Source organism: Staurois parvus, unplaced genomic scaffold (genome assembly GCF_062004578.1).
Source record: "Staurois parvus isolate SC_StPar_1 unplaced genomic scaffold, SC_StPar_1.0 ptg000137l, whole genome shotgun sequence".
Taxonomy (NCBI): domain Eukaryota; kingdom Metazoa; phylum Chordata; class Amphibia; order Anura; family Ranidae; genus Staurois; species Staurois parvus.
This window is the reverse complement of record NW_028317933.1, coordinates 14576330-14597460: the sequence shown is the minus strand read 5'-3', so window position 1 is coordinate 14597460 and position 21131 is coordinate 14576330. Positions and strand designations below refer to the sequence as shown.

The 21131-nt window shown below is 48.7% G+C and overlaps 1 protein-coding gene across 1 annotated transcript in view; it reads right to left on the bottom strand.

The window, feature by feature from the left end:
- LOC149465851 (protein-glutamine gamma-glutamyltransferase E-like) overlaps nt 1-21131 on the bottom strand; it is a 74875-nt gene that overhangs the window by 32255 nt on the left and 21489 nt on the right. Inside the window, exons 7-8 of the mRNA XM_089673382.1 lie at nt 3615-3750; nt 1176-1279 (exon numbers count right to left, since the gene is read on the bottom strand). Coding sequence (XP_089529508.1) covers nt 1176-1279; nt 3615-3750 — 240 coding nt within the window. The remainder of the gene's footprint in view (nt 1-1175; nt 1280-3614; nt 3751-21131) is intronic.

The window sequence follows — 21131 nt, the reverse complement described above, 5'->3', positions numbered from 1 at the left end:
TGACATAAAAAAATGCAAAAACCAACAATTTATTCTGTAGGGCCTCTGTTTTAACAAATGTATAGTGTTTGGGTGTTCTAAAACATTTTCTAGCAAAAAATACTCATTTTAAAATATAAACAAAAAACGCCAGAAATGGTCTGAAGCTGAAGCGGACATATACTGTGTGTGTGTGTGTATATATATATATATATATATATATATATGTATGTATGTGTGTGTGTGTATATATATATCTATATATATATATTTTTTTTTTTTAATTATTATTTTTCTGCAATACTCCCCTTTAATCCAGAGCTGTCTCCCACTGTATTTTCTTATCACCATTAAATATAACCAGTCCTCCAGACCGAATGGTGGCCAACATCATTTAACCTACTTCTTGTCAGCCCAATCTGCTATGGGCCCACCCTTGGGGCATCAATTGTAGAAGAGTATTGTGCAGTCGCCACTGCATCCGTTGAGCAGTAAAATTGCTCCGCCAAGTGACAGCACGGATAGTGAGGTGGTGATCCTCAGTTCGCCCATGCACTTCCTTGTTAGCTGCCAAAAATATACATAGTGATCAAATGATCGCTGCTTACCTCTGGGATTAGAGGAACCTTGCAGAGGAGTGACTTGCCTTACCATGGAGAAGCATGTGTCTGATTGGACAGAGAGCTCTCCTGAGATTTGTACAGCCATCTTATATATAGAGACACTATATACGTATAGCCTCTGATGGGTCATTTAGGCATGCCCACAGTGTGGGAAGTATGTAGACAGGGACAGCGACTCGTTTGTTAGGGAAAAGTGGGCTAAGCCTAGGGCAAGGTTCCCAAGGAGGAGAAATAGATTAGAGATGGTCCTGCATACCTCCTGGAGACTATCTGACACTGGAGAAGGACCTTATGTCCAATGAGCTAACTTGATTGGTGCATTCTATGGTGTTTTACAGAAAGAATAAAGTTTTGCTTGTGAAGCTGGCACAATACCAGATACCAATTTTCGTTTAATCAGTACTGTCTTCAAAAATACAATACAATACATTACATCAATTTCAAATTCTGGCGTACAAGAATTTTCCTAACCTTATTAACCTTTTCACTTTCGCTTTGAGGCTAGCATGCAAAAAAAAAAAAAAGCAGACAATCATTTGTCCGATATTCCCGTGTGTTTTTTCGGGGCCTTACCTTGGCTTTCCTCCTGTGGTGTTGAATCCAGAACTTGCCAGCCACTGTAATAAAGGCCAAGGTCCCGTCTTAAGAACCAGGATTCATTCCACACATGAAAGTTCCTGCATTGTAAATAGAATTCAGAACACATGGACCAATGTAATGGTGCAAAAATATCCATACCTTGAATTCTTTTTTAATGTTGTTACTTTTATTAAAGAAACTTTACCTGTGTTACAGTCAATATATGTTCAATGATTTCAGTGCCATAGAAAGGGTTAATTAATTAAGGAACAACAAATCCAATTTAACAGCTAGATAAACTGGAACATCATGGTAACATTTGTTTTAAAACAGTTTACTCCAATAGCTTCAGTGTTGGTCATAATCCCTTATGAGCAATTAACAGGGAACAGGTTAGGTTGTTACTTGTTGTCATGCTTTGTTTACTTACAACTTAGAGTACATTTATATTTCAAGCTTTCTTTTTTGTTTTTGAGCAGGGATAGAGCTTATCTCTTGTGAAGGAATTTTCACTTCCTGTATTGGCTTGTGGTTTTACCACCCCTCAGCCTCACATGTGAATGAGCTCTTGGTTCACATCTGTGAATCTGCTCATTCATTTCAACCCACAGAAACACAGGGAAAGAATTCCCCAATCCTTTTTTTTTTAAATTGTGTCGCACCAAAAACGCACTGTGTTTGCCAACACGTGTGCTGCTAAAGAGCGTCGTATTTCTCTGCATGTCGATTTTGTGTGTGTTCCCCTAACACACAGTAATGTGAACCAAGCCGTTAGACTTTACTATATAAATACTTTTTAAGGGCTTCCTGACTTGAAAAAGGTTGAGAAACACTGCTCTAAAGATACATACCAAACCCTTATCAAGGGGAACCACCACACGAAAAAAGATACAAAAAAAAAAAAAAGGCTTAAAGGATAAGTTCATATTTTTTTTCTTTTATTGTTCTTAAAAAATGGATTACACTAGGGCAGATGTGCGCTCTCTTCCTTTCTCTGTTTCTAAAAATAATAAATGCACATTTTTTTGCAGGTAAAAAAAATTGTGAATGTATTATTTTTTGTTGCAAGAGCCTGTAAAGCATTGCACCTACATTTAACAGATTGCTGGTGCCATGTAGGTCTCCTGCAGACCTGTCAGTATATCTGCTTGCCCATATGGGATGTACGGGCAAGCAGATATACTGATCGGAAGAATCAATGAATTACAAGCCAACAGCTGCCAAGGCTGTTACTTTATAAATACTTTCAAGGGCTCCCTGACTTGAAAAAGGTTGAGAACACTGCCCTAAAGATACATACCAGACCCTTATCCTGATGAAGACCTGGTATAGCTATCAAGGGGAACCGCCACACAAAAAAACGAACAAACAAAAAAAAAAGGCTTAAAAGATAAGTTCACATTTAAACTAAAAATATTAAATGCACATTGTTTTGCAGGTAAAAAAAAATGTGAATTTATTATTTTTTGTTGCAGGAGCCTGTAAAGCATTGCACCTGCAATTAACAGATCGCTGGTGCCATGCAGGTCTCCTGCAGACCTGTCAGTATATCTGCTTGCCCATATAGGATGTACGAGCAAGCAGACATACTGACAGGAAGAATCAATGAACTACAAGCCAATAGCCGCTAAGGCTATTGTAGTTCAGTCATTCACAGAACTCTGTGAATGAATGACGTGGCCATGTGGGCGCAGCCCTGCATGGCAGCACTGATTTTAAAAACTGACAGTTAGTATGGGGAACTTCTTCCCTTCTTCTACTGCTGTCACAGGGAGGGGGATCGGGCAGTGGCTGCAGCATTGGGAACATATTACATGTTCCATAATGGGTGAAACATTTAACATTTTCCCAAAGTTGAACTTATCCTTTAATGTTCCTGAAATTTCCATATAAAAATAGAAGAGAATAGAAGAGAACAGAACTGAACTGATCAGAATCTCAGAAACGTAAGTTCTGCATCACTTTTGTCAGTCATCAGGAGTCGGCTGGCTCCTGCGGGTTTAGGCAGATGGCACCTAATGACACACACTAGGTTTTCCAACCAGCCAGTGTCAGTCCTTGCCCTTGCAGCCTCCTGTGGAATAAAAAGTGGATATCCCAGGAGGCTAGGCAAGAATGACGGTGGTTGGTTTTTGTTTTTTGTTTTTTTTACAAAACAAAAAAAAATCTTTTAACTTTCTAGGGGGAGGGTGGAGAGTGCAGGGAGGTAAGGAGGTAAAGGTATTTAGTGGAGTGAAGATCCGCTTTAAATGAAATTCAATTTAATTAGTCACTATTGGACCTTAAGGAGAAGTATAGCCAAATCTCTTTGTTTATTGTATGTTTATTGAACTTTAAAAAAAAATAAATAAATTAGCCAGCTATCTGGGGATCACACATGTTGTACATTTCCTACTTAGGTCACCCTGTTGTTTACTGCAAAACACAACTTACCAAATGCTGTCATCGGAGATTTCCAAGAACTTCCCATCTGTGTCATAGTGCATGTCTATGACCATGTTCCCATCCGTGTTATGGGCGGAGTTGAAATTTGTGATGACTCTGGTTGGGATGCCCAGACACCTGAGGACTTATGCAGCAAGAGACAATCATATAATTAGTATATATCATGGTGATTTCCAACAAAGATCAGAGTAAAGTATGATTTTTGTTTTGACAAGTGCATTATGTTGACCTTTTTAGTGATAAGGCAGGTTGATTTATTACATTCAGCATAACATTTATTGGCTTAGATCAAAACTTGTCACTCCCTTTTTCATCTTGGATAAAAAGTTATTTTGACAGGTTTACTCTAAGGTGTATCCAAACTCAAGAGCAAAAATATAATATAATATAATATATATTGCAGCATGCCAGCCCTTAGATGTGGTGTCTGTATCCACTTGACCTCCAGAGGATTTACCCCTCTTAATGACCAGGCCTCTTTTTGCTACTCGGCGCTGCACTAATTCAACTGATAATTGCGCGGTCATGCAATGCTGCACCCAAACAAAATTTACGTCCTTTTTTTCACACAAATAGAGCTTTCTTTCTGTGGTATTTGATCACCTGTGAGCTTTTTATTTTTCACGCTATAAACAAAAAAATGCCAAAAATTTTGAAGAAAAACAATATTTTTTCCTTTCAGCTATAGAAAATATATAGTAAACTCAAAGTTGGTTATAAATTTAGGCCAAAATGTATTCTGCTCCATGTTTTTGGTAAAAAAAATCCCAATAAGTGTATATTGGTTGCTTTGTGTAAAAGTTATAGCGTCTACAAACTATGGTATAGATACTGCAATTTACGCCATTTTTTTGCTATACAGCACTGTGCTAGTTTAACCACTTGCCTACCAGGCACTTATACCCCCTTCCTTACCAGGCCAATTTTCAGCTTTCAGCGCTGCCGCACTTTGATTGACAATTGCGCGGTCATGCAACATTGTACCCATATGAAATTTTGATTATTTTTTTCTCACAAATAGAGCTTTCTTTTGCTGGTATTTAATCGCCACTGGGCGCTTTACTTTTTGCGCTATAAATTAAAAAAGTGCAAACAATTTGAAAAAAAAAAAAAAGTTTTGTTTCTATTATAAAATTTTTCAAACAGGTATTTATTCTCCTTCACTGATGTGCGTTGATGAGGCAGCACTGATGGGCACTGATAGGCGGCACTGATGGGCACTGATAGGCAGCACTAAAGGGCACTGATAGGCAGTACTAATGAGGTGGCACGGATAGGCGGCACTGATAGGCAGCATTAATGAGGTGTCACGGATAGGCAGCACTAATATGCAGCACTGATAGGCGGCACTGATAGGTGACACTGATGATGGGTACTTATAGATGGCACTGACTGGCATCACTGCTGGGCACTGACTGGTGGCACTGACTGGCACAACCACTGGGCACTGACTGGTGGCACTGACTGGCAGCACTGCTGGGCTGCACTGGTGGGTGGCACTGGTGGGCAGCACTGGTGGGTGGGCACAGGTGGGTGGCACTGGTGGGCACAGGTGGGTGGCACTGGTGGGCACAGGTGGGTGGGCACAGGTGGGTGGCACTGCTGGGCACAGGTAGGTGGTACTTCTGGGCACAGGTGTGTGACACTGCAGAGTGGCACAGGTGGGTGCACTGCTGGGCACAGGTGGGTGCACTGCTGGGCACAGGTGGGTGATCTGCTGGGCACAGGTGGGCGGAGCTAGTGGGCGCACTGCTGGGCACAGGTGGGCGGAACTTGTGGGTGGCACTGCTGGGCACCGATCATCAGGGCACTGATCATCAGTGGCCCTGATGATCGGTGCCGATCCCCGCTCTGACAACTGCCGGTTCTCGGCAGTACTTTCCTCACGATCTGACAGCGTGAGGAAAGTGCAGCCGAGAACCGGCACTTGCATTTCCCTGTGATCAGCGTGTCATTGGACACCGCTGATCACGTGGTAAAAGGCCGGTATGATCGGCCTTTTACCACATCTCGTGATCAGCTGTGTCTGTAGGACACAGCGATCACGGAGATTGCCGAGTGCGCGCCCCCTGGGGCGCGCAGGAGAGCGCGTTTTGGGGGGGCGTCATATGACGTCCACCCAGAACTGGCCGGCCGCAGTGAAGCCGTCATTCGGCTATCTGCGGTCGGCAACTAGTTAACGGACAATTGCGCGGTCATGCAATATGGTACATAAATGAAATCTACATCCTTTTTTTTCCCACAAATTGAGCTTTATTTCGGTGGTATTTGATCGCCTGTGCGGTTTTTATTTTTTGCGCTATAAAAAAAAGGCTGACATTTTTGAGGAAAAAAAACAATATTTTGGACTTTTTGCTATAAAACATGTCCAGTAAAAAAAAATTTAAAAATCAAATTTAGTCATAAATTTCTGCCAAAATGTATTCTGCGACATGTCTTTGCTAAAAAAAAAAACCAATACATGTAAATTAATTGATTTATGTGAAAGTTATAGTGTTTACAAATGGCGGGAAAGATACTGGGATTTTTAGTTTTTTGTTATACTAATAATGGCAGCGATCAGCGACTTATGGCAGCGATCAGCGACTTATGGTGGGACCGCGGCGGACATTCTGACATTGGGGGTACTGACTTGGGGTCACTGACATTCCCAGTGACACCAATACAGTGATCAGTGCAAAAAAAAAACCACTGACACTGAACTAATGGCACTGGGGAGGAAGGGGTTAAGTTTATTTTTCAGGGAAAGGGTTAACTGTGTGAGGGGGAGTGTTTTACTAGGGGGCGGGGGTGTGTACTGCAGGGAACACCACTGATCGAGAGAGAGAAACTCTTCTTTCCCGATCAGCTTGTCCTGGAGCTGTCAGGGAACTGACAGAAAGCACAGTTACTGCAGCTGTGCTCTGTCAGGGATTGCCGCCGATCGCCAGGAAAAAGCCGGTAAGGACCGGCTGTGACCCGGCAACTGACATCCGCGGCAGTGATCGGCAGGACAGGTAGGGCCGCGGCGCACCTCGCGCGCGCCCCCTACCTGTTTACAAAACACACGTTTTAAAATGTGGTTTTGCCCAGCCATGCCACCCTGCCACTGTATTTATACAGTGGCTGGGCGGCATGTGGGTATTCATGATTTTTTTTTAAAGCTAAGAATATTTACTGCAAGCAAAGAAATTGATTTATTAACCTGCTAGAAACCTAGTGTCCTTGTCACTTCTTGCACTAAACTGATCTTCCGCTGTTGCACCCCCCCATCCCCCGCATGTAATGGAGATGAGAAAGAGGGAGGTGTTTGTAGCACAAATCAAAGGAGCCACCTTGGGTGACAACACTGCTCCTTTATAATACAGTACAGTAAGTGCTGTCACCTTAGTACTGGAAGTTACTGTCAGGATCACAAAATAAAGAACAAAATCCTGAACAATTAAAATGAATGCAGCCAACACATCTAAAGGCTGGTAAGCTGAAATACTGTATATTACATTTTTAAATGTCATTATTTCTTCATTTGTAGTTTACTTAATTTTTAATGCATTGGTATCTAAATTGCCATTGTATTTTAATCAGCAGTCAGCTATGGTTTTCAAGAACTGTCAAAATGATGATTTGCCTCTGCATCCAACATTGGCAGCATACTTTTTGTAAAGAACACTCCCAGATTCTAATTCCCTGCTCATCTGGTTGCCCCACTGCCTGTGTGAGCAGGTTATTACAAAATTGAGAGTGATCATGCGATTATGGCAGATACACCCTTTCCTTGCCCGGTATACAGGAGTTCACGGAATGGCCTATATTAGTATCTAGAGGGAAAAATCTTGTATAAATATGTAATGAAGTTTTTTCCTGTTTCAATATGTACAACTAATCTGGAGAGATTTTTTTTTTACAAATAATGTTTCATTTTGAACCAGAAATCCAGTGTAATATGCTGTTTTAGTTTATGTATGGAAAACACTTGCTGAATATGCCTTATAGGTACAGTATTTTAATTATGCATCTTGGCATTCAGGGATTTAATATTTTATCTTATAATTAGAGATGAGCGAAGAAATGAAAAATTCGATTCGACTGATTCGGCGAATTCGTGGACAATATTCGATTCGAGTCGAATAAATTCGCTGTGAATTTAACTTAAAAAAGGGTGTTTCTAGGCTTCAGAGAGACTTAATATTAGTGCAGAACACTGTACCTTTAATTTAAATGCCCTTGGAGTCTGCTGGGGAAGAGAAATAATACTGTCTGTCAGTATGACATGCAGATGAGTGCCGTCGATCTTAGAATCACTGCACACTTCACTCCTTTGGCCAGTCACGGGGCCAAAACCAGTGTTTGGAGCCACAGTGTGGCGGTGGAGGCAGCAGCAATGGGAGGCCATACAGCAACCTATGACAAAATGGAAACCAGCAGGAGCGTGAGGAGACCTGAAAGTGGCACATGGCAGAGTGGGAGCAATGGGAGGCGGTACAGGGACCCAGGTCACACTATGGGCCCAGCAGCAGCGTGACCAGGCGGTACGGGGGCCCATGGCCGATATGGGGCTTGGTGGCACCTATGGAAGGCCTGTAATCTGCCAGCAACCTATGACAAAATGGACAACCGCAGGAGTGTGAGGAGATTTCAAAGTGGCACATGGCAGAGTGGAAGCAATGGGAGGCCGTACAGGGACCCAGGTCACACTGTGGGACCAGCATCAGCGTGAACAGGCGGTACGGGGGCCCATGGCCGATTTGACCTCATTCATCCCATAGTCCTGCCGACTCACGAATAGCGTGGCCTCCTCAAAGGGCCTGAGCAAGCGCAGGTGTCACACATGAGCTGACAATGGCTGACATCTAAGTTACACAGGGAGTACCTTTATCCGCTTTTAACATCAGGAAATCTGTGATGGCCTTTAGCTGTTCGTAAAGGCGGTCTAACATATGTAGGGTTGAATTACACCTTGTTGCAACGTCACAGCATGAGGAGTCGGTACGGGGGCCCATGGCAGATTACATGTCTGGCAGCAGCAATGGGAGGCCCGTAATCTGCCAGCACCCTATGTCAAAAAATTTAACACACCAGCAGTGTGAAGAGACCTGAAAGTGGCACATGGCAGCAGAGTGTGGCGATGGAGACAGCAGCAATGGGAGGCCGTACAGGGACCCATGAGAGACTCTGGACTTGGCAGCAGCATGAGGAGGCGGTATATAGGGGCCCATGGCAGATTAGGGGCCTGGCAGCAGCTATGTGAGGCCCGTAATCTGCCTGCACCCTATGTCAAAAAATTTAACACACCAGCAGTGTGAAGAGACCTGAAAGTGGCACATGGCAGCAGAGTGTGGCGATGGAGACAGCAGCAATGGGAGGCCGTACAGGGACCCATGAGAGACTCTAGACTTGGCAGCAGCATGAGGAGGCGGTATATAGGGGCCCATGGCAGATTAGGGGCCTGGCAGCAGCTATGTGAGGCCCGTAATCTGCCTGCACCCTATGTCAAAAAATTAAACACACCAGCAGTGTGAAGAGACCTGAAAGTGGCACATGGCAGCAGAGTGTGGCGATGGAGACAGCAGCAATGGGAGGCCGTACAGGGACCCATGAGAGACTCTGGACTTGGCAGCAGCATGAGGAGGCGGTATATAGGGGCCCATGGCAGATTAGGGGCCTGGCAGCAGCTATGTGAGGCCCGTAATCTGCCTGCACCCTATGTCAAAAAATTTAACACACCAGCAGTGTGAAGAGACCTGAAAGTGGCACATGGCAGCAGAGTGTGGCGATGGAGACAGCAGCAATGGGAGGCCGTACAGGGACCCATGACAGACTCTAGACTTGGCAGCAGCATGAGGAGGCGGTATATAGGGGCCCATGGCAGATTAGGGGCCTGGCAGCAGCTATGTGAGGCCCGTAATCTGCCTGCACCCTATGTCAAAAAATTTAACACACCAGCAGTGTGAAGAGACCTGAAAGTGGCACATGGCAGAGTGTGGCGATGGAGACAGCAGCAATGGGAGGCCGTACAGGGACCCATGAGAGACTCTAGACTTGGCAGCAGCATGAGGAGGCGGTATATAGGGGCCCATGGCAGATTAGGGGCCTGGCAGCAGCTATGTGAGGCCCGTAATCTGCCTGCACCCTATGTCAAAAAATTAAACACACCAGCAGTGTGAAGAGACCTGAAAGTGGCACATGGCAGCAGAGTGTGGCGATGGAGACAGCAGCAATGGGAGGCCGTACAGGGACCCATGAGAGACTCTGGACTTGGCAGCAGCATGAGGAGGCGGTATATAGGGGCCCATGGCAGATTAGGGGCCTGGCAGCAGCTATGTGAGGCCCGTAATCTGCCTGCACCCTATGTCAAAAAATTAAACACACCAGCAGTGTGAAGAGACCTGAAAGTGGCACATGGCAGAGTGTGGCGATGGAGACAGCAGCAATGGGAGGCCGTACAGGGACCCATGAGAGACTCTAGACTTGGCAGCAGCATGAGGAGGCGGTATATAGGGGCCCATGGCAGATTAGGGGCCTGGCAGCAGCTATGTGAGGCCCGTAATCTGCCTGCACCCTATGTCAAAAAATTTAACACACCAGCAGTGTGAAGAGACCTGAAAGTGGCACATGGCAGCAGAGTGTGGCGATGGAGACAGCAGCAATGGGAGGCCGTACAGGGACCCATGAGAGACTCTAGACTTGGCAGCAGCATGAGGAGGCGGTATATAGGGGCCCATGGCAGATTAGGGGCCTGGCAGCAGCTATGTGAGGCCCGTAATCTGCCTGCACCCTATGTCAAAAAATTTAACACACCAGCAGTGTGAAGAGACCTGAAAGTGGCACATGGCAGCAGAGTGTGGCGATGGAGACAGCAGCAATGGGAGGCCGTACAGGGACCCATGAGAGACTCTGGACTTGGCAGCAGCATGAGGAGGCGGTATATAGGGGCCCATGGCAGATTAGGGGCCTGGCAGCAGCTATGTGAGGCCCGTAATCTGCCTGCACCCTATGTCAAAAAATTAAACACACCAGCAGTGTGAAGAGACCTGAAAGTGGCACATGGCAGAGTGTGGCGATGGAGACAGCAGCAATGGGAGGCCGTACAGGGACCCATGAGAGACTCTAGACTTGGCAGCAGCATGAGGAGGCGGTATATAGGGGCCCATGGCAGATTAGGGGCCTGGCAGCAGCTATGTGAGGCCCGTAATCTGCCTGCACCCTATGTCAAAAAATTTAACACACCAGCAGTGTGAAGAGACCTGAAAGTGGCACATGGCAGCAGAGTGTGGCGATGGAGACAGCAGCAATGGGAGGCCGTACAGGGACCCATGAGAGACTCTAGACTTGGCAGCAGCATGAGGAGGCGGTATATAGGGGCCCATGGCAGATTAGGGGCCTGGCAGCAGCTATGTGAGGCCCGTAATCTGCCTGCACCCTATGTCAAAAAATTAAACACACCAGCAGTGTGAAGAGACCTGAAAGTGGCACATGGCAGCAGAGTGTGGCGATGGAGACAGCAGCAATGGGAGGCCGTACAGGGACCCATGAGAGACTCTGGACTTGGCAGCAGCATGAGGAGGCGGTATATAGGGGCCCATGGCAGATTAGGGGCCTGGCAGCAGCTATGTGAGGCCCGTAATCTGCCTGCACCCTATGTCAAAAAATTAAACACACCAGCAGTGTGAAGAGACCTGAAAGTGGCACATGGCAGAGTGTGGCGATGGAGACAGCAGCAATGGGAGGCCGTACAGGGACCCATGAGAGACTCTAGACTTGGCAGCAGCATGAGGAGGCGGTATATAGGGGCCCATGGCAGATTAGGGGCCTGGCAGCAGCTATGTGAGGCCCGTAATCTGCCTGCACCCTATGTCAAAAAATTTAACACACCAGCAGTGTGAAGAGACCTGAAAGTGGCACATGGCAGCAGAGTGTGGCGATGGAGACAGCAGCAATGGGAGGCCGTACAGGGACCCATGACAGACTCTAGACTTGGCAGCAGCATGAGGAGGCGGTATATAGGGGCCCATGGCAGATTAGGGGCCTGGCAGCAGCTATGTGAGGCCCGTAATCTGCCTGCACCCTATGTCAAAAAATTTAACACACCAGCAGTGTGAAGAGACCTGAAAGTGGCACATGGCAGCAGAGTGTGGCGATGGAGACAGCAGCAATGGGAGGCCGTACAGGGACCCATGAGAGACTCTGGACTTGGCAGCAGCATGAGGAGGCGGTATATAGGGGCCCATGGCAGATTAGGGGCCTGGCAGCAGCTATGTGAGGCCCGTAATCTGCCTGCACCCTATGTCAAAAAATTAAACACACCAGCAGTGTGAAGAGACCTGAAAGTGGCACATGGCAGCAGAGTGTGGCGATGGAGACAGCAGCAATGGGAGGCCGTACAGGGACCCATGACAGACTCTAGACTTGGCAGCAGCATGAGGAGGCGGTATATAGGGGCCCATGGCAGATTAGGGGCCTGGCAGCAGCTATGTGAGGCCCGTAATCTGCCTGCACCCTATGTCAAAAAATTTAACACACCAGCAGTGTGAAGAGACCTGAAAGTGGCACATGGCAGAGTGTGGCGATGGAGACAGCAGCAATGGGAGGCCGTACAGGGACCCATGAGAGACTCTAGACTTGGCAGCAGCATGAGGAGGCGGTATATAGGGGCCCATGGCAGATTAGGGGCCTGGCAGCAGCTATGTGAGGCCCGTAATCTGCCTGCACCCTATGTCAAAAAATTAAACACACCAGCAGTGTGAAGAGACCTGAAAGTGGCACATGGCAGCAGAGTGTGGCGATGGAGACAGCAGCAATGGGAGGCCGTACAGGGACCCATGACAGACTCTAGACTTGGCAGCAGCATGAGGAGGCGGTATATAGGGGCCCATGGCAGATTAGGGGCCTGGCAGCAGCTATGTGAGGCCCGTAATCTGCCTGCACCCTATGTCAAAAAATTTAACACACCAGCAGTGTGAAGAGACCTGAAAGTGGCACATGGCAGCAGAGTGTGGCGATGGAGACAGCAGCAATGGGAGGCCGTACAGGGACCCATGAGAGACTCTGGACTTGGCAGCAGCATGAGGAGGCGGTATATAGGGGCCCATGGCAGATTAGGGGCCTGGCAGCAGCTATGTGAGGCCCGTAATCTGCCTGCACCCTATGTCAAAAAATTTAACACACCAGCAGTGTGAAGAGACCTGAAAGTGGCACATGGCAGCAGAGTGTGGCGATGGAGACAGCAGCAATGGGAGGCCGTACAGGGACCCATGAGAGACTCTGGACTTGGCAGCAGCATGAGGAGGCGGTATATAGGGGCCCATGGCAGATTAGGGGCCTGGCAGCAGCTATGTGAGGCCCGTAATCTGCCTGCACCCTATGTCAAAAAATTAAACACACCAGCAGTGTGAAGAGACCTGAAAGTGGCACATGGCAGAGTGTGGCGATGGAGACAGCAGCAATGGGAGGCCGTACAGGGACCCATGAGAGACTCTAGACTTGGCAGCAGCATGAGGAGGCGGTATATAGGGGCCCATGGCAGATTAGGGGCCTGGCAGCAGCTATGTGAGGCCCGTAATCTGCCTGCACCCTATGTCAAAAAATTAAACACACCAGCAGTGTGAAGAGACCTGAAAGTGGCACATGGCAGCAGAGTGTGGCGATGGAGACAGCAGCAATGGGAGGCCGTACAGGGACCCATGAGAGACTCTAGACTTGGCAGCAGCATGAGGAGGCGGTATATAGGGGCCCATGGCAGATTAGGGGCCTGGCAGCAGCTATGTGAGGCCCGTAATCTGCCTGCACCCTATGTCAAAAAATTAAACACACCAGCAGTGTGAAGAGACCTGAAAGTGGCACATGGCAGCAGAGTGTGGCGATGGAGACAGCAGCAATGGGAGGCCGTACAGGGACCCATGAGAGACTCTGGACTTGGCAGCAGCATGAGGAGGCGGTATATAGGGGCCCATGGCAGATTAGGGGCCTGGCAGCAGCTATGTGAGGCCCGTAATCTGCCTGCACCCTATGTCAAAAAATTTAACACACCAGCAGTGTGAAGAGACCTGAAAGTGGCACATGGCAGCAGAGTGTGGCGATGGAGACAGCAGCAATGGGAGGCCGTACAGGGACCCATGAGAGACTCTGGACTTGGCAGCAGCATGAGGAGGCGGTATATAGGGGCCCATGGCAGATTAGGGGCCTGGCAGCAGCTATGTGAGGCCCGTAATCTGCCTGCACCCTATGTCAATAAATTAAACACACCAGCAGTGTGAAGAGACCTGAAAGTGGCACATGGCAGAGTGTGGCGATGGAGACAGCAGCAATGGGAGGCCGTACAGGGACCCATGAGAGACTCTAGACTTGGCAGCAGCATGAGGAGGCGGTATATAGGGGCACATGGCAGATTAGGGGCCTGGCAGCAGCTATGTGAGGCCCGTAATCTGCCTGCACCCTATGTCAAAAAATTTAACACACCAGCAGTGTGAAGAGACCTGAAAGTGGCACATGGCAGCAGAGTGTGGCGATGGAGACAGCAGCAATGGGAGGCCGTACAGGGACCCATGAGAGACTCTAGACTTGGCAGCAGCATGAGGAGGCGGTATATAGGGGCCCATGGCAGATTAGGGGCCTGGCAGCAGCTATGTGAGGCCCGTAATCTGCCTGCACCCTATGTCAAAAAATTTAACACACCAGCAGTGTGAAGAGACCTGAAAGTGGCACATGGCAGCAGAGTGTGGCGATGGAGACAGCAGCAATGGGAGGCCATACAGGGACCCATGACAGACTCTGGACTTGGCAGCAGCATGAGGAGGCGGTATATAGGGGCCCATGGCAGATTAGGGGCCTGGCAGCAGCTATGTGAGGCCCGTAATCTGCCTGCACCCTATGTCAAAAAATTAAACACACCAGCAGTGTGAAGAGACCTGAAAGTGGCACATGGCAGAGTGTGGCGATGGAGACAGCAGCAATGGGAGGCCGTACAGGGACCCATGAGAGACTCTAGACTTGGCAGCAGCATGAGGAGGCGGTATATAGGGGCCCATGGCAGATTAGGGGCCTGGCAGCAGCTATGTGAGGCCCGTAATCTGCCTGCACCCTATGTCAAAAAATTAAACACACCAGCAGTGTGAAGAGACCTGAAAGTGGCACATGGCAGCAGAGTGTGGCGATGGAGACAGCAGCAATGGGAGGCCATACAGGGACCCATGACAGACTCTGGACTTGGCAGCAGCATGAGGAGGCGGTATATAGGGGCCCATGGCAGATTAGGGGCCTGGCAGCAGCTATGTGAGGCCCGTAATCTGCCTGCACCCTATGTCAAAAAATTTAACACACCAGCAGTGTGAAGAGACCTGAAAGTGGCACATGGCAGCAGAGTGTGGCGATGGAGACAGCAGCAATGGGAGGCCGTACAGGGACCCATGAGAGACTCTGGACTTGGCAGCAGCATGAGGAGGCGGTATATAGGGGCCCATGGCAGATTAGGGGCCTGGCAGCAGCTATGTGAGGCCCGTAATCTGCCTGCACCCTATGTCAAAAAATTTAACACACCAGCAGTGTGAAGAGACCTGAAAGTGGCACATGGCAGCAGAGTGTGGCGATGGAGACAGCAGCAATGGGAGGCCGTACAGGGACCCATGAGAGACTCTGGACCTAGCAGCAGCATGAGGAGGCGGTATATAGGGGCCTATGGCAGATTAGGGGCCTGGCAGCAGCTATAGGAGGCCCGTAATCTGCCAGCACCCTATGTCAAAAAATTAAACACACCAGCAGTGTGAGGAGACCTGAAAGTGGCACATGTTTGAGGCATGATTCATGGCGGATTTAGTCAGTTGTGTCAGGAACTGGTGGTTTGAAATCCAGACTAATCCACGCCTGATTCATTTTCACAAACGTGAGTCTCTCCACACTTTGGGTGGACAGTCGTGTCCTCCGCGGAGTTACAATACCTCCTGCCGCACTAAACACGCGCTCCGATGCCACGCTACTGGCCGGGCATGACAGCCTTTCAAGGGCAAATTCAGCTAGTTGGGGCCAAAGGTCAAGTTTCGTTGCCCAGTAGTCAAGGGGATTGTCTACCTCGGTTGGCAGGGTGCTGTCCAAGTAGGCCCAAGCCTGTTGTTTGAGCTCCTGCTCCAGGTCCACCTGATGCTGCTGCTGCTGCTGCGGCTGGTTAGTAGTTTCCTCACTGCGCTGGTGAAGAAAGCTACTCATCATCGACTGCAGACTGAGGCAGCCACTGCTGGTGGAGCTGCCACTGCTCCTACCACCCCACCCCTCCCCTGCTGCCATGCCAGCGGAACGCGAGCGCACAGGGCCCACAGTGTCTGAGGATGGACGTTGGCGCACAAAGGCAGAGACCAACTGACTACATAGGTGGTTTTTATAGTACGTAATTTTGGCCTCCCTCTCAGCAGGTGTGAAAAAGGCCACCATTTTGGACCGGTAGCGAGGGTCCAACAAGGTGGACAGCCAAAAGTCATCCCTCTGTCTGATGGTTATTATTCGGCTGTCGCTACGCAAGCAACCGAGCATGCTATGGGCCATTTGTGCCAAGGAATGCGAGGGACTCCCTGCCTCCATCTCCACAGCATACTGCCACGGTGCGTCTGGGTCCTCTGTCTCCTCCTCCTCCTCCTCTACCAGATGCTCCTGCTCCTCCACTCCTGTCCGCTGAGTGGAAAAACCACCCATTTCACTCAATAATTCCTGAGCACAAATGTCCTCCTCTACCTCCTCCTCTTCTTCCTGTCCTGCCCCCACAGGGGTCATGTGGCGTTGAGATCTGTGCGCCACGTCTACCGCACCCTGACCAGCCATTGTTAACAGCATTTGTTCCAGGACGTGCAACAGAGGAATGACGTCGTTCATCCCATAGTCCTGCCGACTCACGAATAGCGTGGCCTCCTCAAAGGGCCTGAGCAAGCGGCAGGTGTCACGCATGAGCTGCCAATGGCTGACATCTAAGTTACACAGGGGAGTACCTTTATCCGCTTGTAACATCAGGAAATCGGTGATGGCCTTTCGCTGCTCGTAAAGGCGGTCTAACATGTGTAGGGTTGAATTCCACCTTGTTGCAACGTCGCAGATCAGGCGATGCTGTGGAATTCCGTTCTGCCGCTGCAGCTCAATGAGGGTGTTCTTTGCGGTGTAGGAATGGCTGAAATGCATGCACAGTTTACGTGACATTTTAAGGATGTCTTGCAGTGGGATGGTGGATTTTAGGAACCGCTTGACAACCAGATTGAACACGTGAGCCATGCATGGCGCATGGCACAACCTTCCTTGACGCAGAGCAGACACCATGTTCTTTCCGTTGTCAGTCAACATGGTTCCGATTTTTAGTTTGCGCGGAGACAGCCATCTGTCGATTTCTCTGTTCATTACACTCAGCAGTTCCTCCCCTGTGTGACTACGTTCGCCAAGGCATACCAGGTGCAGCACAGCGTGACACCGTTGCGCCCTGCACATGTGATATGCCGGTCGGGTAATGGGACTTGGCACGGGGGTGGCGGCTGAGGACACGGCGGAAAAAGAGGTGGTAGAGGCGGACATGCTTGCTGGACCAAGGACGTGCAAACGTGGAGGCAAAAGCGTCGTGACCTGTCCAAGTTGCTGGTGCGGCTGTGCCGGCACCACGTTCACCCAGTGGGCCGTAAATGACATGTACTGTCCCTGACCGTAGTTACAGCTCCACACGTCGGCGCTGCCGTGCACTTTGGCAGAGACCGACATGCTCAAAGACTGGCCCACCATCTCTTCTACATGTGAATGCAGGGCTGGCACTGCCTTTTGGGCAAAGAAATGACGGCTTGGCACTCTCCACCGCGGCGCGGCACAAGCCATCATTTCTCGGAAAGGTGCTGAGTCCACCAGTTGGAAAGGGAGGGACTGCAGCACCAGCAACTTGGACAGGAGGACGTTCAGCTTTTGCACCGTCGGGTGCGTGCTCGCAAACTGTTGTCTCTTGGATACGGATTCCAAGAAAGACTGTTGACGGAATCCGAGAAGAGGAGTAGCAGGAGAAGGAGCATCTGAACGAGCGGAAGATGCCAATGAGCGACAACTCCCCTCAGCAGAGGTGTTGGAGCCTTGACTGGCTGATAGAGGGCGATTGACGACGTCGGGTGACGGAGCAAGTAACGGAGCGGGTGATGGAGCGGGGGCTGGGGCAGGCAGAACCGCCGTATGTTTATCACGGTTTTCCCAGGCCACCGAATGGTGACGCTGCATATGCTGACGCAACGCTGTAGTACCAACATGGGCCCCCTGGCCACGCTTGCATTTCTGGCCACATAGTCGACATACGGCTACGTTTACTTCCTCGGGCGGCTTGAGGAAAAATTGCCACACCACCGAGTAGGAAACTTTGCCCCCGCTACTCTTCACTGGCTGACTGCTACTTCCTCCGTGCGCACCGGCACCACTACTGGCCGTGGTGGTAGGCTGCAGTGGAGCTGGTGCTCTACTCCGTGGACGTTTGGCTCCACTGACACTGATGCGACCCTGCTGCTGTCTCCTGGGCAACCCACCGACTGTTTTGCTCGCTGCCAAGCTGCCACCCTCTTCTCCTGATGATGCGGAAGAAATTGCCTGATGACGACGAGGCTGCCAAGTGCGATCAATCTCCTCATCATCAAGTAGGGTCTCCGCCTCACTACTAGCCCCCTCGGCTGCGTCTGGGTCAGGAGACAGACCTGTCTCTAGACCGGCTACCGAGCCACTCTCCTCGCCAGTACTTGTTCGCTTGGCTGCTGAAAAGGCCGATGTCTCCCCCCGTTCCTGACCGCCCTCTGTTAGCTCTTCCTCACTGTACAGTGGGGCTGAGCCCACAGCATGCGATACTTCGCTTGGTGAGGGAACAGCAAAGGACAGGGGCAGGTAGAGGACACGTGATTTCAGTGGGCTTGGTCCCGGGCCATGCCAACTAACGGTTGTGTCTGACGTACCCACCGACCGTTGGCTGTAGGTGTCAGAGGTGACCTGGGAAGAGGAAGACGACCGAGCCAACCAATCAATGACGGCAGGGTTGTCGGTGGAGACACGACCGCTGGATGACACCGGGAGCACTGGCCTCTGGCTGCGAATACTGCTGCCTCGACCCCTTCCTCTGCTGCCACGTCTGCTCGCTCCTAAAACATTGCCTCCTCTGCCACTCCTCTGCATGTTGTCTGACATACTATTTAATTCAACGATTAGGTGTCCCTGAGTAACAATTCTCTGGCACTCAGTAACAATTCTGTCTGTCCCTGAGTATGAATTCTGTGGCCCTGAGTAACAATTCTGTGTCTGTGCGAGTAACAATTCTGTGTCTGTGCAAGTAACAATTTTGTGTCTGTGCGAGTAACAATTCTCTGGCACTCAGTAACAATTCTGTCTGTCCCTGAGTAACAATTCTCTGGCACTCAGTAACAATTCTGTCTGTCCCTGAGTATGAATTCTGTGGCCCTGAGTAACAATTCTGTGTCTGTGCGAGTAACAATTCTGTGTCTGTGCAAGTAACAATTTTGTGTCTGTGCGAGTAACAATTCTCTGGCACTCAGTAACAATTCTGTCTGTCCCTGAGTAACAATTCTCTGGCACTCAGTAACAATTCTGTCTGTCCCTGAGTATGAATTCTGTGGCCCTGAGTAACAATTCTGTGTCTGTGCGAGTAACAATTCTGTGTCTGTGCAAGTAACAATTTTGTGTCTGTGCGAGTAACAATTCTCTGGCACTCAGTAACAATTCTGTCTGTCCCTGAGTAACAATTCTCTGGCACTCAGTAACAATTCTGTCTGTCCCTGAGTATGAATTCTGTGGCCCTGAGTAACAATTCTGTGTCTGTGCGAGTAACAATTCTGTGTCTGTGCAAGTAACAATTTTGTGTCTGTGCGAGTAACAATTCTCTGGCACTCAGTAACAATTCTGTCTGTCCCTGAGTAACAATTCTCTGGCACTCAGTAACAATTCTGTCTGTCCCTGAGTATGAATTCTGTGGCCCTGAGTAACAATTCTGTGTCTGTGCGAGTAACAATTCTGTGTCTGTGCAAGTAACAATTTTGTGTCTGTGCGAGTAACAATTCTCTGGCACTCAGTAACAATTCTGTCTGTCCCTGAGTAACAATTCTCTGGCACTCAGTAACAATTCTGTCTGTCCCTGAGTAACAATTCTCTGGCACTCAGTAACAATTCTGTCTGTCCCTGAGTAACAATTCTCTGGCACTCAGTAACAATTCTGTGTCTGTGCGAGTAACAATTCTGTGTCTGTGCAAGTAACAATTTTGTGTCTGTGCGAGTAACAATTCTCTGGCACTCAGTAACAATTCTGTCTGTCCCTGAGTAACAATTCTCTGGCACTCAGTAACAATTCTGTCTGTCCCTGAGTAACAATTCTCTGGCACTCAGTAACAATTCTGTCTGTCCCTGAGTATGAATTCTGTGGCCCTGAGTAACAATTCTGTGTCTGTGCGAGTAACAATTCTGTGTCTGTGCAAGTAACAATTTTGTGTCTGTGCGAGTAACAATTCTCTGGCACTCAGTAACAATTCTGTCTGTCCCTGAGTAACAATTCTCTGGCACTCAGTAACAATTCTGTCTGTCCCTGAGTAACAATTCTCTGGCACTCAGTAACAATTCTGTCTGTCCCTGAGTAACAATTCTCTGGCACTCAGTAACAATTCTGTCTGTCCCTGAGTAACAATTCTCTGGCACTCAGTAACAATTCTGTCTGTCCCTGAGTATGAATTCTGTGGCCCTGAGTAACAATTCTGTGTCTGTGCGAGTAACAATTCTGTGTCTGTGCAAGTAACAATTTTGTGTCTGTGCGAGTAACAATTCTCTGGCACTCAGTAACAATTCTGTCTGTCCCTGAGTAACAATTCTCTGGCACTCAGTAACAATTCTGTCTGTCCCTAAGTAACAATTCTCTGGCACTCAGTAACAATTCTGTCTGTCCCTGAGTATGAATTCTGTGGCCCTGAGTAACAATTCTGTGTCTGTGCGAGTAACAATTCTGTGTCTGTGCAAGTAACAATTTTGTGTCTGTGCGAGTAACAATTCTCTGGCACTCAGTAACAATTCTGTCTGTCCCTGAGTAACAATTCTCTGGCACTCAGTAACAATTCTGTCTGTCCCTGAGTAACAATTCTCTGGCACTCAGTAACAATTCTGTCTATCCCTGAGTATGAATTCTGTGGCCCTGAGTAACAATTCTGTGTCTGTGCGAGTAACAATTCTGTGTCTGTGCAAGTAACAATTTTGTGTCTGTGCGAGTAACAATTCTCTGGCACTCAGTAACAATTCTGTCTGTCCCTGAGTAACAATTCTCTGGCACTCAGTAACAATTCTGTCTTTCCCTAAGTAACAATTCTCTGGCACTCAGTAACAATTCTGTCTGTCCCTGAGTATGAATTCTGTGGCCCTGAGTAACAATTCTGTGTCTGTGCGAGTAACAATTCTGTGTCTGTGCAAGTAACAATTTTGTGTCTGTGCGAGTAACAATTCTCTGGCACTCAGTAACAATTCTGTCTGTCCCTGAGTAACAATTCTCTGGCACTCAGTAAC